This window comes from Crotalus tigris, unplaced genomic scaffold (assembly GCF_016545835.1).
Source record: "Crotalus tigris isolate CLP2741 ecotype Arizona unplaced genomic scaffold, ASM1654583v1 scf7180000017560.2302168, whole genome shotgun sequence".
NCBI classification, from domain to species: domain Eukaryota; kingdom Metazoa; phylum Chordata; class Lepidosauria; order Squamata; family Viperidae; genus Crotalus; species Crotalus tigris.
Genome location: NW_024096474.1, coordinates 322398 through 335663, shown reverse-complemented (window position 1 = coordinate 335663; position 13266 = coordinate 322398). Strand labels below are relative to the sequence as shown.

Sequence of the window (13266 nt, the reverse complement as noted above, 5' to 3'; positions counted from 1 at the left end):
ACTGGTAGGCGACCCCTCCCGTCCTCCTCTTGCCCTTGGCAGAAGCCGACCACTCGCTGCTGAAGAGGCTGAACCTCATTGACCTCAGCCTCAGCCAGGAGGCCCTGGAGGAGCAGCTACTGAGCGAAGTGCTGCACGTGGAGCGCCCAGAGATCCTGAAGAACCAGCAGGTCTTGTATCTTGGGATCCTGCAGCTGGAAGGCAAGCTGGAGGCCACGGAGGTGATTCCTGGGATGCACCTATTTAGGAGATTGGTAGGGCTACCCTTCTCCGAGCACAACGCCGGCTGGATGGGTGGCTCAACACAACCCTAAAGCCACAAGGCCACCGTCTCAGCCTGCACCTCAGTCAACTTCCCCCCCTCCCTGGTTAGGATGCGCCAGCCAGAGGCTCAGGGGCATCTCCAGCCCAGCGCGTGGGGGAAGGAAGAGCAGCTCCTGTTGATGGCCATCTGGAAGGCTGGGTGGGGGGAACAGCCCAACCAAGGCAGGGGCGGGCGCCATGGAGGAAGGACGCTTCATAATCCCAGCCTATGGCAAGGAAGGGGCCAGCCCCATCCGGTCTGGGGTCCAGCCTGGTCAGTCCTTCGGGCCAACGCCACAACGTCCTTTTCCCCATTCTGCCCGCCTTCCCTGCAGGAGGAGCTGATGGACCTGATTTCGCAGCCACAGCGGTCACTCTTGGAGGAGGAGAACTTCATGCCGATTGTGCGGCTCCTCCAGACCCAGATCCAAGCGCTGCACGCCACGCACAGGCACATGGTGTCCCAGCACCAGGACCAGGCCACGCTGTGTGGCAGGTATCGGCCGGTGGCCTGCCTGGCAGTGGGGCTGCACGAGGTGCTGCAGCAGGTGGGCCGCCTGCACCCGCTCTACCGCTTCCCCACCGAGTTCTGCATTGGCCGTGTGCGGCAAGCCCTGATTTCAGCCAAGCGCCAGGAGGCCAACAAGCAGGAGTCCCTGGAGGCCCGGCTGCTGGAACTCAGCAGGATGGTGCTCTGGCAGCTGCTCACCCAGGCCCTGCCCTGCCTGCGGGAGGTTCATCGCCCACTCTACTTCTTCCTGGGAGCCGTGACTATGTTGCGAGTGGCGGGGGATGTCAGCCCTCTGGAGTGGCTGGCCTTCACCCAGGGCCTGCAAGACCCGGCTGCCAAGGCCCTGCTCCTGCCCCTGGGGCCCGGCTTGGTCTGCCCCAGCTGGGTGAGTGCGGAGGCCTGGGAGGAGTGTGCCTTGCTGGAGAACCTTCCTGGCTTCCACGGATTGCTGGCCTCTCTGGCCGAGAAGGCGGTCCAGTGGCAGGAGTACTTCTCCCTGCCCTCCACGGTGGTGGGGCCGGCTCTGTGCCCCAGCCACGCGCATCTCAGCCCTTTCCAGCGTGCCATCCTTTGGCGCATTCTGTGCCCCAGCGCCATGTGCCAGGTGAGTTCCGATCTCACCACCTGCTTACTGGGTTGGTCCTTCACCGAAAAAATGGCAGCTGTCAGTCCCTACTCCTATAGCCGTGCCAACAAGCCGGTCATCTTCGTTACGGCCCCGGCCGGATCGCAAGTTTCCTTTACGCATCCTCTGCTCTGGATCCAGCAGATGGCAGCCCAGCGGGGACGGAGGGTGAGTGGGGCCTGGCAGGAAAGAGCGGGATGAGGCAGGCAGACTGGAAGGGGTCTCCAGACCCCTCACTGCAGCTCTGCCCTACAGGGAAGAGTGGTCGTCATCTCCTTTGGTACCCCAGATGCCTCCCGGCGTGTCCAGCGAACACTGCCCTTTTGCACCAGGAAGGGGAAATGGCTGGTCCTGGACAACTGCCAGCTGCTGAGCCGCTGGGATCCTGAAATTCTGCAGCAGCTTGACCTGGTGCTGACCACTCCGCCAGGTCAGAGGCAGGAGGCTCTGGGGAAGTCTGTTTCCAGCGAGTATGGGAGGACCCTCCCTTACCCCTTCTTTCCCATTGCAGGACTGAGCAAAGGGGGCCCCCTGGAGATCCACCCCAAGTTCCGGCTGTGGCTCATCACGACGCTTAATGCCCCCGACTCTGTGCCAGGTATGGCTGTTCTCCTGGAGAGGCCGAGCGGGAGGGGCTCCCCCCAAGACGGGGAAAGGATGTGAACCGTGAGAGGGTGAGGGGCCGAGTGCCCTGGCTGATCCCCTGCCCCACCAGTCCCTCTCTTCCCCTGTGTGCCCAGGCCCCGTGCACCGCAGCGCCATCACCCTTTTCTGCGAGATGCCTCTGGAGCTGAAAGGCATCCTGGCCCATACTCACCAGTGGCTGCAGGGACAGGTCCAGAACCTGGACACGGAGAAACGGCTCTCGCTGCTTGTCCTCCACGGGGTCCTGCTGTACCGACAGAACTACGCCCGGTGGACCCAGGCCGCATCCTACCTCTGGTGAGTCGGGGGGGCCACCCAGAGAGCTTTCGGAGTAGGAATGGTGACAGAGATCTGGACGGGATTCTCCCACCTGCCAAGTGGCTGGAAGGCCACAGCTCTGGTGGCTCAGGGCGGCCCCAGAAGCAGCTGGGCCTTTGCATCCCTGGGGTAGGAGGATGGGTGGGGGCAGCCCGCCCCTCTCCTCTCTCGAATTGTTGGCCTCCAAAGAGCAGCGACTGGCGGGCCACTGGCCAGGGAGCAGGGCAAGGGCTCAGAAGGGAGGCAGGCAGTGTCCCCCCCCCATCCTTAAAGGCCGGCCTTGTGGGGAAGGGAGCGGTAGTATCTTGCAGATCCACTCAGTCTGAGGTTGCAGGCAGAACGGCTTTGCCCCGCCCAGAATGATACTTTTTAAAAAGCCTGTAATTTGTAACCTGAGGGAAGCCAGGCGGGGTGGGGTGGGGCCCTCCAGATTCACTCAGTGGCAGTCAGCGGCCCTCAACCTGTCAGCCTCTGCCCTGGATGCTTTCGGCAGCTGCTGGTTAAAACGAAAGGCTCCTGCAAGTCCTCCTGCCTGAGGGGTGGGCCCGGGAGGGAAGGGGCTCCTGACCCCTCGGCTGGGGGCACGTGAACTTTGTTCTCCTTAGTCTCTCATAGACTCCCCTCAAATTCTCACAGAACTGCAGGCTTCTGCAGATCACAGAGGAAAACTGCACTAGAACATCCAACCCCTTTTTAGCTGCGCTACAGGTAGTCCTTGTGTCTCGTTTAGTGACTGCTTTGTTACAGTGGCAATCAAAAAATAATTTTGCTAGCAATTCTCACATGTATGACCTTTGCAGGTCTGTAAAAGAAAGAAAGGTTGAAACAAAGTCAACAAAGGTCAGCTGTGGTTTCAATTTAATGACCGGTCCCAGTTGGGGTTCCCAACATCCTTCAAAATCACTTTAAATTAACGGTTTCAACCACTGTTCAATCCTGTCTAATTCCCTTCGCCTCACTGGCCTCTGTGTTATTTTCATAGTGCTGTTTCCACTACGTGGCCCCCAGCCCACTTGGAGCAGCCGAGGGGGAGGGGAGGGGACCGAGCAGGGAGCTTTAATGACCCTCCAGCTGCAGAGCTGAAGTAGCTCCATAGAAGCTGACATCCCCCGAGTGCACCTCCGGGGCCAAGGAGGCCGAGCGGGTGGACACCTTGGGGTTCAAAGCCAGGGATGCTGCAGCCAGCGCTGGCTCCAGGCGGGAGCACAGAGCGGGAGGAAGAGGCACCAGAGCAGCTGGGCCTGGCTCTGGATCGGCCACTGCACCAAAACCCTGGGCGCCACAGTGTCTGCTCCACACTTCCACCAGTTTTTCAAAGCCCCCCTCCCCCCGCAGCTCAGATACCGTCTCTTAAGCTCCACGTGCAAATTTCTCATGGGTGAAGCCCACCTACCTCCAAGAGCCCCGTGGCCACTTCCCTAGAGGAGGAAGGCCCGACAGGGATCTCCCACGCCCCAAGGGTCCTTCGGTGCTGCTGCTGCCTCCTCTTCCCCCTCAACCGCCTAGCATTGCCAGGGTCCCTGCTGTTCTGTCCCACCAGGAGTCACGGGGAGGTCCTGGCGGGCCTCAAGGCTCTGGAGAAGCTGAGTCGGATGGCAGGCTCCTCAGAGGAAGCGCAGCTGCAGCTGGCAGGTAGGAAGAAGCCCCCTTTGAGGTCTGCCAGCCCAGCCCACAGCAAGGGAGGGGCTGCACCTTCCCTCTCTGTCCCCACAGGGACCATTCTCTACGGAGGCCACGTCCTGGATGAGGGGGATGCGCAGGCAGTGGAGAGCTTGTGCCGGCAGTGCTTGGCCCCTGCTTCCCACCCGCTGCCTGGCTCCGGCCTTCAGAGGCTCCTCGCTGCGGTCATCGGCCACACAAGCCCAGGTAAGAAGCGTCCGTGCAGAGCCTCACTGGCAGAAGGCAGACTAGCTCGGCCCTAATCCGCCCTGTCTCCCCCGCAAGGGCTCTTTGAAGACGAGGCCTCAGCAGCGACCCAGGGCCGGATGCAGCAGCTGTCCAGCCCCACAGACCCTGCCTGGGTAGGGCTGTGCGATAGCCTGCAGCCCCAAATGCTGGCCAGCCGCAGCCAAGACCTGCTCTCGGCTCTGAAGGCGTCCCAGGGCCTTTGGCCTCGCCGGATCCCCCGGCTCCCGACCACACTGGAGCAGCTGGCCAAACGAGGCCTGGAGGTGGTGCAGGAGCTGCAGGAGCAGCTGGCACAATGTGGCTGGGAGGTGGGAGCCCGAGGACGCCCCCCCCACGGGCAGCCCCGCCCCAAGCCCCGCCCCCTGCAGCGCTTCCTGCTGGAGGAGGCGGGCAGTTTCCTGGCTCTGCTAGAGCAGGTGGGCAGGGACCTTGCCTGCGCCCAGGAGTGCCTGCAGGGGATGCCCTGTTCCTCCCCCCGCTGCACCGCCCTCCTCCAGGCCTTGCAGCGGCAACAGCTGCCCCGCCACTGGCTGCCCTACGTGCCCACCGGCCCCGAGCCCTTGCACGATTGGCTGGGGACACTCCAGCGGCGGAGCGAGCTTCTGTGCCACTACCTGCAGTCCATTGGGGGGGAGCCAGTGGTCTGCTACCAGCTGGCAGCCTTCCAGCAGCCGCAGCGCCTCTTCCTGGCCCTGCTCCAAGAGAAGGCCCAGCCGGAGAAGCAAGAGCTGGAGAGCTTCCACCTGGACCAGCAGGTGAGGGTAGCCACTATGGGTGGGGTGTGTGTGTGTGTGTGTAGGCCCAGGCCCTTGGCTGTGAACCCCTCTTTGGTTTTGCAGGTGTTGCCCAACTTGCTGCCCCCCGACAGTGCCCCCGAGAAGGGCATCTACCTGGGTGGCCTGGAGGTCTACCATGCTGCCTGGAACACCCACGGCGGCCACCTCCAGGAGAGCTTCTCGGCACAAGCCTGCCAGCTGCCTCCGGTTTGGGTGCAAGCCAGCCGGGAGCCCTGGACAGCAGCCTCTGTCCCCCACAAGTACCAATGCCCTGTGTACTTGGGGACCCCCCAGGCAGCCCTGGACCTCTGCAGTCAGCGGGTCATCATGTCCCTGGCTCTCCCTTCCAAGATGTCTCCTGAGCAGTGCACCCAGCAGCGGGTTCACGCCATCAGTGTTCTGCGGTGAGAGGCCACCACAAGGTTCAAAGCATGGGGAAGCCCCTGGGGGTCAAGCTGTCCTAACCCTTCCTCCTGGTACACGGAGAAATTGTCACCATAACTACAGAAATAAAACCATATATTGTGAGTGTGTACAAAACAGTCCCCGGTGCTCTGCTGCTTTGCCAGCCACGGAGGTCCCACTGCCTCCGTTATAAATAAGAGGACCTTGGACGCACCCCCACCCTCTCCCTGGTGGGGCCACCCGGCCCGCAGGCTCCCCAAACAGTCCAGCCCCTCATTTCAGGTCCACGTCAAAGTCCAGCACCAGCAGCTTGGTTTCTTCAGTGCCATTGCGGCTGCCAACAGCACACACGAGTTTGGTGTTGGAGGCACGGATGCGCCAGACGACCCCTCCGCTGCCCCCACTTTCCAGGGCAACCAGGTTGCGCACAAATTCCCCCGTCTTGAGATCCCACAGTTTGACTGTGCCATCGTCTGAGCTGGTCACGACAAACTTGGAACTGAACTGGAGGCAGGTGACTGCGCTCTGGTGCTTACTGGGTCCTGCGAAGAGGAGGGGAGGTGGGAAGGCGGGACTGTGCACGTGTCGCCCCTTCCAAATGAAACCAACCCTCCCCATGGCCCCACTTGCCCCGTGCCCAACAGTCGGAGCTGCTTCCAGGCATGGGATGCAGCCCTCCCTTTGCGAGAGCAACAGCCAGTGCAGCCGGATGTGGCCCTGGCAGTTCCCCCAGAGCAGCCTGGCCAAAAGGCCATCGCCATGCCCGGCTCTGGGGCCTGCCTTCCGTCACATTGCACATGCGAGTTGGCTTCCTGCATCCAGAGTTCTACCCCTGGGGGCCAATAATGGCAGAGCTCACTGTCGCACCTTGCTCTGCCAGTCTCTGCTCCCTGCCACACTCACCTTGGAGAGTTTGCAAGCACTGCCCCGTCTTGATGTCCCAAATTTTCACAGTGGAGTCAGCATTGCCAGAGACGAGGATATTGTCCCGCAACTCCATGCCGCTGGTGAGGGACTGGTGCCCCATCAGGGTGTGCAAGCAGTTGCCGCTCTCGGCATCCCATACACGGATTGAGGTGTCAAGGGAGCCACTCACAATGTGGGTGCCGTCAAACTGCACAACGGTAAGAGACAAAACGTTGCAAATGAGCAGCTCTGGAGGGCTGGGCTGGATAGCCCCCACAAGTCCTTTCCAGCTCTAGCTCTCCCAAACGGAAGGAGAGCCTCACCTGCAGGGAATAGACCCGGTTGGTGTGGCCTTGCAAAGTGTGGGTGCAGCTCTCTGTCTCCGGATCCCAGACTTTTACCGTGTAGTCGTAGGCACCGCTCACCACCTTATGCCCATTGTACTGGACACAACGCACAGCAGCCACATGTCCCATTAGCACATGGAGGCACTGCCCAGTCTCTATATCCCAAAGACGGAGAGTGGCGTCCCGAGAGCCACTCACCACCCTGCCAAGGGAAGGGAAGTAGCCTCAGCATCCTGTCTGACACCACAGGAAACCCCAGCCAGCTTTCCAAACACCCCTATCCTACTCCAGGCTCCTTTACCTGGTGTCGTGGAGATGCATACAGCGCACAGTCGAGGTGTGACCATAGAGAGTATGCACACATTCGCCAGTGTCTGCGTTCCACACTTTCAAAGTCCGGTCTGTAGAGCCACTGATGATGATATTGTCCCTCATCTGAGAGGACCAAACGCCACCAGTGTGTCCCACCAGAGTCTGCACACACTATGGGAGAAGCAGGACTTCAGAAGGGCCGGGCGGGGCCAAGAAAGCTGTCACCGCCACAGCAGCTGAACCGGGGCTCACCTCACCAGTGATGGCTGACCAAACCTTGAGCGTGTTGTCATCGGAGCCACTGACAATGCGGTTGCCACAGAACTGGAGGCAGGTGATGACGTGGTCATCGTGACCTTTGAGGACCTGCTCCGGGCACAGAAGGAACAAGTGAGCTGCAGCCACAACAATGGAGAGGCTTCATCCACAAGTGAGGAGAGCTCACTTTACACTTTCCAGCTTGGAGCAAGCCCCAGGATCAATAGCCGTGACCACGGAGCCACCAGCGGGGCTTCCAGTCCTTAAATGTGGATGAATGAGATCCACGTGTGAGCAACCAACGCTCCTCTCTTCAACTGCCCCATTTCTGAATCCCCCTCATGGCAGCTCCTCTTCCTGAGCATGCAGGGGGCACCGAGACCAGTTCAGACACCACCTTCCTGCTACGGTTGCTGCAGACACAGGCAAAGCCCTCGCCTCGCAGTCACTGGCCGTCCCGCCCCCTCAACCTTCACACTCCCCCGGTCTACATTTAGGGCGAGCAAGATGGACACCTGGCTGCCAGATGAAAGCAATCTCGGAGGGGGGCTCAGCATACCTTGGGAGGCCGGGCATCTCCATTGCGCCAGTTCATATCAATGCGATGCTGCCGCAGAAAGGCCAACTTCCAAGGGCTGTACATGAAGCCTGGGCTCAGCAGCCGACGCTTACGCAGACTCAGCGGCTCCTCAATACCTGCACAGAGGGACCGGGGCGGGGCTCATCAGGGCAAGGATGGCCAGGGGAGCCCACCCTGCCAACAACTGGGCAAAGCAAGGGGGAATCTGGGCCTCACCTCCATCGCGACACTTCTCCCGCCACAGCAAGTTGTCTTCGGCCAAAATGCGCCAGTAGCGACACGTCTGCGCAGCTCGGAGCAGGTCCCGGGGCTCCAGGAAGGAGAGGACGTAGAGAGCCAGCTAGAAGAGGAGGAAGAGCTGAGGCTTGGGGGCTGTTCAATGAAAGCCCAGCCGATGCACTCAGGCCGTGTGCCACCTGGGGCCCACCAGGCAGCTGCTTGCCTCCTTTGAACAGGACTACCGTCCAGCTGGCTGCCGTGCCAATAACCACAACTGCTCAAGAGCAGGGACAGGGAGCATCCCCATGTCTCTTCTCTGGCGACCTTTCCAGGTGGCTCTGCAAAGTTGGGAAGATTTACCCACGCCCTCTGAAGGTCTTATGACTTGCTGCGTGCCCCAGCACCTGGCCAGGATCAGAGCCCAGCCTTCTACCTGGACCTGCCCACGGCGCCTCAGCCCACTGGCTTCTAATACACGCTCCCTTTGACCTTCGTTGGGGTCATTTGGCTTTTGCCATGTTCAGGCTCCACCTCACAAGCCCTCTGATTTCTTTGTGCCCGTTGTACGTGTAGCACAACCGAAGCTCCACTTTTGGCTCTCCTCGGACGTGACTCTTTTTCTAGTTATGTTCTCGCTCTCTTCTTTCAGCTGAACTGCCTGGCGCCCTCTAACAACATCAATCACGTTTAGACTTCTGTAAAAAGTATTGTACCAAACAGCCCCGTCTCAACTACATCACACCTGGCACTGTGCGAGACCTCCTTCCAAACAGGTCACCCACCTCCTTTGGCAGAAGCGAGATGAAGTCACGCTGGAACTGGGGCTCAATCACTTGCATCATGTGCTTAATCTGGGGGGGCTCACAGCGGTCAATGAGCTCATCCAGGGCCAGCAGCTTCTCCGGACCACTCCAGTGCTGGCAGGAAACCAAAGGAGGATGCACGGAATAGAAAAAGAACGAAGCCACTTGTTCTCTTTACTTGTCCAGCTAAAAATGTTTAATGCTCGTTGCACATTCTGCAAACGTCCCATAGGGAGAAAACGGACCCCCAACAGCCAAGGGCTGCAACCCCCAAAGCCCACCCTCCCGAAACCCAAGATCTCTGATGGGCCTCCTTGCTAGAAACCTCAGCCTCCCCACCACTCACCTGGAAAGTGCGCAACCAGTCCTGCAGCTCAGGGGGCGGAGCCACAGGGGGGATGTGCCGGCAGCGTGCCTGGCTGGCCTTGGCATTCCGAAGATCCCCAAAAGTGGCCACAGGCCGGGCGATGCAGGGACCCAGCATCCTGAGGATAGAGCAAAGTCTTCCCTAGCAAGTGCCCCAACTCCTGTCTGCCTCCCCCAGCCACACACACACACAAACACACACACATGCACCCCCAGGGGCCTTACCTGCCCCGCTCGGAACGTTTGCAGAGCTTCTTCCCCGGGGACTGGGCTCTGCCCTCGGGCCCGCCCTCTGACTTGCGCTTCATCTGCAAGCGGGAGAGACCAGGGCATCAGCAGCCCGAGCCAGCTGGGTAAATGGAAGATCCCGACAGAAGCAAGCAGGCTCCGCCCCGCCGCCCACCCAAGCAAGCTCCTGCCGGGTGTGCAACGCTGCAAAACCCCAAAGGCCGTCTGGGCGTCCTCTCATTCTGAGGACGGAAGCCTACTGCGCCTCCCCGCATCCCCGGCCTCGCCTTCCCTACCTTGGACCGGGAGTGCTGGAGGAGCCCCCCGCCCTCCGTTCGCTCCACGTAATCGATCCAGCGCTCGTCCACCGTGTAGTAGAAGTAGCCGTCCCCGCCCGCCTCGTCGCCGTCGCTGCTCTCCTCTTCTTCCTCCTCCTCCTCCTGGCGGAAGCCCCTCGGGGAACCGGGCCCGCCGCCGCGCTCAGGACTGCGCTCCGGCCCTCCGGGGTTGCTGGCAGCGGAGACCTCTCCGCGCGGTCCTCCCGCTCCGCCGCCGCCATCCTGCGAAGGGGACGGGGAAGCGCAGGCGAGGCTGCGCGCTCCCCCGGCCTCCCTGCCAGCGCGCGGAGAGCCTTGGGCGGCCGGGCCGGCGCGCCGTCGCGGGCGGCCATCGGGGGTCTCCGGGCGGTGCGAGCAGGTCACGCGCTGGCGGTTCAGCTCCAGGGTCCGGGCGGTGATGCCCTTGACGCGCAGCAGGTCCTCCAGGCGTGCGAAGCCCCTCAGCTCCTGAGCGGGCCGGGAGACGGTCAGGCGGGCGCCCGCGGGACCCCCGCCCCGGAAGAGCCGCCCCCCCCCACAGTCGCCCTCCGGTCGCTCACCTCCCTCTTGCGCACGATACCTCGCGCTCGGCGGCGCCCGATCCCGACCAGCGCCCGCTCCAGCTCCGCCGCGCCGGCCCGGTTGACGTCTATCCTGCCGCCCCCGGGCCCAGACCCCGACATCGCCACCGCCGCGCCCGGGCCGCCGCCGCGCGCCTGCGCGGGGCGGCCGCCCCGCCTACATTTCCCAGAGAGCCACACGAGAGCCGCCAATCGCCAAACAAGACGGGCCTTTATTGGTCAACGGCGCTTGTAGAGGCAGGGCCGCAGCGCCAGTCCGCGCGGTTCCTCCGCCGCCTTCGCCGCCCGCTCGGTCTTGCGCAGTTCGAAGCTGTAGAAGTGGCTGCCCGAGACATCCTGCGGAGGGAGAAGCCGTCGGTGGGGCCCGGGGCAGGCAGGGCAGGCCCGGCCCGGCCCGATCCCGCTTACCTTGGAGATCAGCCGGAAGCCCAGCCGGGCCAGCGCCCCCAGGAAGGCCCGGAGGTCCGCGAAGCGGCTCGCCACCTCGGCCACCAGCAGCGTCCCCCTGCGGCGCAGAGAAAGAACGCGAGTGATCGCCCGGCCGCCTCGGGATTCCCCCCGCGGCCGTCCCCCCGCCGCTTACCCGGCTCGCAGGACGCGGTGAGCCTCTTGCAGGATCTCGCGCAGATTGGTGCCCATCAGCGCCAGGCAGAAGACGGCCACGTCCACGGAGGCGTCTTCTAGCGGCACCTGCGGGCGACGAGAACACCTGTCCGACCAGGCGGTGGGGGCGAGGCGGGAGTGGGGGCGAGGCGGGAGTTGGGAGTCCGGCCGGCTGGCCGGCCTACCTGGGCCATGAGTGGGGGCGAGGCGGGAGTTGGGGGGAGCCCGGCCGGCTGGCCAGCCTACCTGGGCCATGTCGCAGACGGTCACCCGCGGGTCCAGGGCCGCCAGGTCGAAGCAGTGCACCCGGTTAGGCAGGCTGCGAGCCAGGGTGCAATCCCCGCAGCCAAAGTCGGCTACAACCAGGGAGGCCGGTCTGTGGGGAGGGGAGGAGAGGGCCAGTTAGAACAGGCGGAACAGCCGCCCCCCCACAGCCTGACCCCGAGTTTGTGCCTGGGGAGGCATGAGGCACAAAAGCCTGCACTGACCCTCGGAGGAAAGCCTGCCACATGGAAGCGGAGAGGGGCCGAAGCAGGCTTATTGTTTAGCTTGGATTAAGAGCAGTTGCTCTCATCAACTTAGAATTATTTTCCTGTATCCAAATAAACCTGCTTTTCCCACAGGCTCCTTTATGTTCTCTACTCATTCCCAGCCATGGGGAAGCTGTTCCAGCAGGCATGCTGCACAGGCCTTTTTGTAACATTTTTCAAAAGGTTGTTAATAGCAGGACAAAGCAGTCACCCAGAAAAGATGGTGGCTGCTGCAAATTCAACCAGAAAAGAAGCTTGTTGATCCCCAAAGGAGAATTGGATCAAACCAACTGCCAGAGTAGTGTTCAGGCTTGTGGTTTCAAAATCCACATCTTGCACCAGAGCAGGGCCCAGAACTCATGGGCTACAGCAGCCAGAGCCTCAAAACAGATCAGCTTTGTTCCAGCCTCAGATCCTCAGGCAGGCCTCTGGCACAGTCCAGGGATCCCCAGCCCACTGGACTGAGCTCACTCTGACCTGCGGCGAAGGTAGTGCACAAAGTGTTCCACGGGTCGCTCGGGCCAGCGGGCTGCCTGCAGGGCAAAACCTCGGTGGTAGACAGCTAAAGCCTCAGGGTCCTCCTGGAAAAGCTGGGCTGCCTCTTGGCTGGAGTGTGTGTACAGCAGCTGGTTGATGTAGCGGAAGCGAGCGGCATCCAGGCGGCTCTCCAGACGCTGCCGCAGGGACGGCGTCTGCCTGCTGGGCACCTCGGTATCTGGGGTCAGGCTTCCCTGATCATCAGGAGGCTCCTCTGCTTCAGAAGATGCCGGAGGCTGACCGTTGGAGGCCTTGAATTTGTTCTTCTGCCGCCGCTTGTTCTTCTGCTGATTTCTCCATTGTTTCCTGGTCAGTTGCTGCCTCAGCCCTGGGGCTGCTCTGTCGTACCAACTGCTGGACACTTGGCTGCCCTCCACGGCTGCCATCTCACCTAGACATAAGTGCTTCGTATCAGGCCCGTGTGGACCGAGAGGCTGGTGCACAAGAGCCACACTGCCCAAGCATGTGGCCGAGATCTCTGCCGATCAACTCATTTTGAGTGGCCGGGAGCAGACTCTCCTTGCGAGCTCCAGGAGGGGCTGAGGCAAAACAACAAAGTGCCTTCCCCTCCGCTCAGCCGCTCGCTGGTTACCGCCAGAACCGGGCCGGATCCCCCGGGGCAGCGCTATCCCCGGCCGCGCAGCCTGGTTCCTCCGAGCGTGTCGCGACGCCCGGTCCCCGAGGAGGCTCTCCCGATGGCCGCGCGGCTCCGGGCAGCAGACCGATTCCTGCAGCTGGCCGCCCCGCAGGCAGCGCGCTTCGTGGAGATCCGCTGCCCTCGCTGGAGCAGGAGCTGCCGCTCTCGTAGCCGACGAGACCTCCGGTACCTGTCACTCTCCGACCGCTGCGCTTCTCTCCGGGCACTGGGGCACAAACCGCGCTCTCGGCCGCCTCGTGTCCGCGCCGCCCTCCGCCCGCCGCGCTCTTGCCCGGCGGCGGCTCCACGCCTGCGAGGCCGCGCGGTGCCCTAGACCGTAGCCGCCGGCGCAGGCCTGCCCGGGAGCGCTGCCGGGAGAGGAGCGACGCCCGTCTGGCGATGGATTCCGCAGCCAGAGACCTCCGCGCCGGCATCATCTCCGCGGGCGCCGGAACCCGCGCAACGTCCGGCGCCGAGGAGAGGCCCGCGCGCTCCCCCAGCTGGCCGGAGGGCGGCGCCGCGCCCGGTTGGCCGCCGCCGCCTGTTCCAGC

General features: G+C 62.6%; 3 protein-coding genes across 6 annotated transcripts in view; 1 reads left to right on the top strand and 2 right to left on the bottom strand.

The window, feature by feature from the left end:
• DNHD1 (dynein heavy chain domain 1) overlaps window positions 1-5524 on the top strand; it is a 35808-nt gene extending 30284 nt beyond the window's left edge. For 2 of the 4 annotated variants that reach the window (XM_039347949.1, XM_039347966.1), the window contains 9 exons: window positions 43-221; window positions 639-1607; window positions 1695-1869; window positions 1951-2037; window positions 2180-2381; window positions 3943-4034; window positions 4116-4268; window positions 4347-5065; window positions 5150-5524. In XM_039347949.1, coding sequence (XP_039203883.1) covers window positions 43-221; window positions 639-1607; window positions 1695-1869; window positions 1951-2037; window positions 2180-2381; window positions 3943-4034; window positions 4116-4268; window positions 4347-5065; window positions 5150-5494 — 2921 coding nt within the window. In that variant the 3' untranslated portion in view covers window positions 5495-5524. Of the gene's footprint in view, window positions 1-42; window positions 222-638; window positions 1608-1681; window positions 1870-1950; window positions 2038-2179; window positions 2382-3942; window positions 4035-4115; window positions 4269-4346; window positions 5066-5149 lie in introns of those variants that run through there. The other 2 variants (XM_039347956.1, XR_005557255.1) reach the window with 2 other exon arrangements.
• A 64-nt stretch (window positions 5525-5588) lies between these two features.
• Window positions 5589-10605, bottom strand: LOC120310055 (F-box/WD repeat-containing protein 7-like). Its single transcript, XM_039347995.1, has 12 exons — window positions 10388-10605; window positions 9807-10295; window positions 9508-9590; window positions 9263-9401; window positions 8896-9030; window positions 8111-8234; window positions 7874-8010; window positions 7309-7422; window positions 7046-7227; window positions 6721-6946; window positions 6395-6605; window positions 5589-6033 (listed from the first exon to the last, which is right to left on the bottom strand). Exons 1-12 carry the CDS (start codon window positions 10508-10510, stop codon window positions 5765-5767), a joined length of 2232 nt encoding a protein of 743 aa, XP_039203929.1. The 5' UTR covers window positions 10511-10605; the 3' UTR covers window positions 5589-5764.
• On the bottom strand, window positions 10601-13223 carry RRP8 (ribosomal RNA processing 8). The gene is made up of 6 exons (XM_039348020.1): window positions 12906-13223; window positions 12019-12469; window positions 11258-11387; window positions 10992-11098; window positions 10817-10913; window positions 10601-10744 (listed from the first exon to the last, which is right to left on the bottom strand). Exons 1-6 carry the CDS (start codon window positions 13150-13152, stop codon window positions 10628-10630), a joined length of 1149 nt encoding a protein of 382 aa, XP_039203954.1. The 5' UTR covers window positions 13153-13223; the 3' UTR covers window positions 10601-10627.
• Between the last annotated feature and the right edge of the window lie 43 nt (window positions 13224-13266).

Coding starts and splice junctions, on each gene's coding strand:
- LOC120310055 (XM_039347995.1), bottom strand. CDS start 10,510: ATGTCGGGGTCTGGGCCCGGGGGCGGCAGGATAGACGTCAACCGGGCC. Junction 9,031..9,262: donor ACTGGTTGCGCACTTTCCAG/GTGAGTGGTGGG, acceptor GTTTCCTGCCAG/CACTGGAGTGGTCCGGAGAA. Junction 7,228..7,308: donor GGTCAGCCATCACTGGTGAG/GTGAGCCCCGGT, acceptor CTTCTCCCATAG/TGTGTGCAGACTCTGGTGGG.
- RRP8 (XM_039348020.1), bottom strand. CDS start 13,152: ATGATGCCGGCGCGGAGGTCTCTGGCTGCGGAATCCATCGCCAGACGG. Junction 11,388..12,018: donor GTGCACTACCTTCGCCGCAG/GTCAGAGTGAGC, acceptor CCCTCCCCACAG/ACCGGCCTCCCTGGTTGTAG. Junction 10,914..10,991: donor CACCGCGTCCTGCGAGCCGG/GTAAGCGGCGGG, acceptor TCTGCGCCGCAG/GGGGACGCTGCTGGTGGCCG.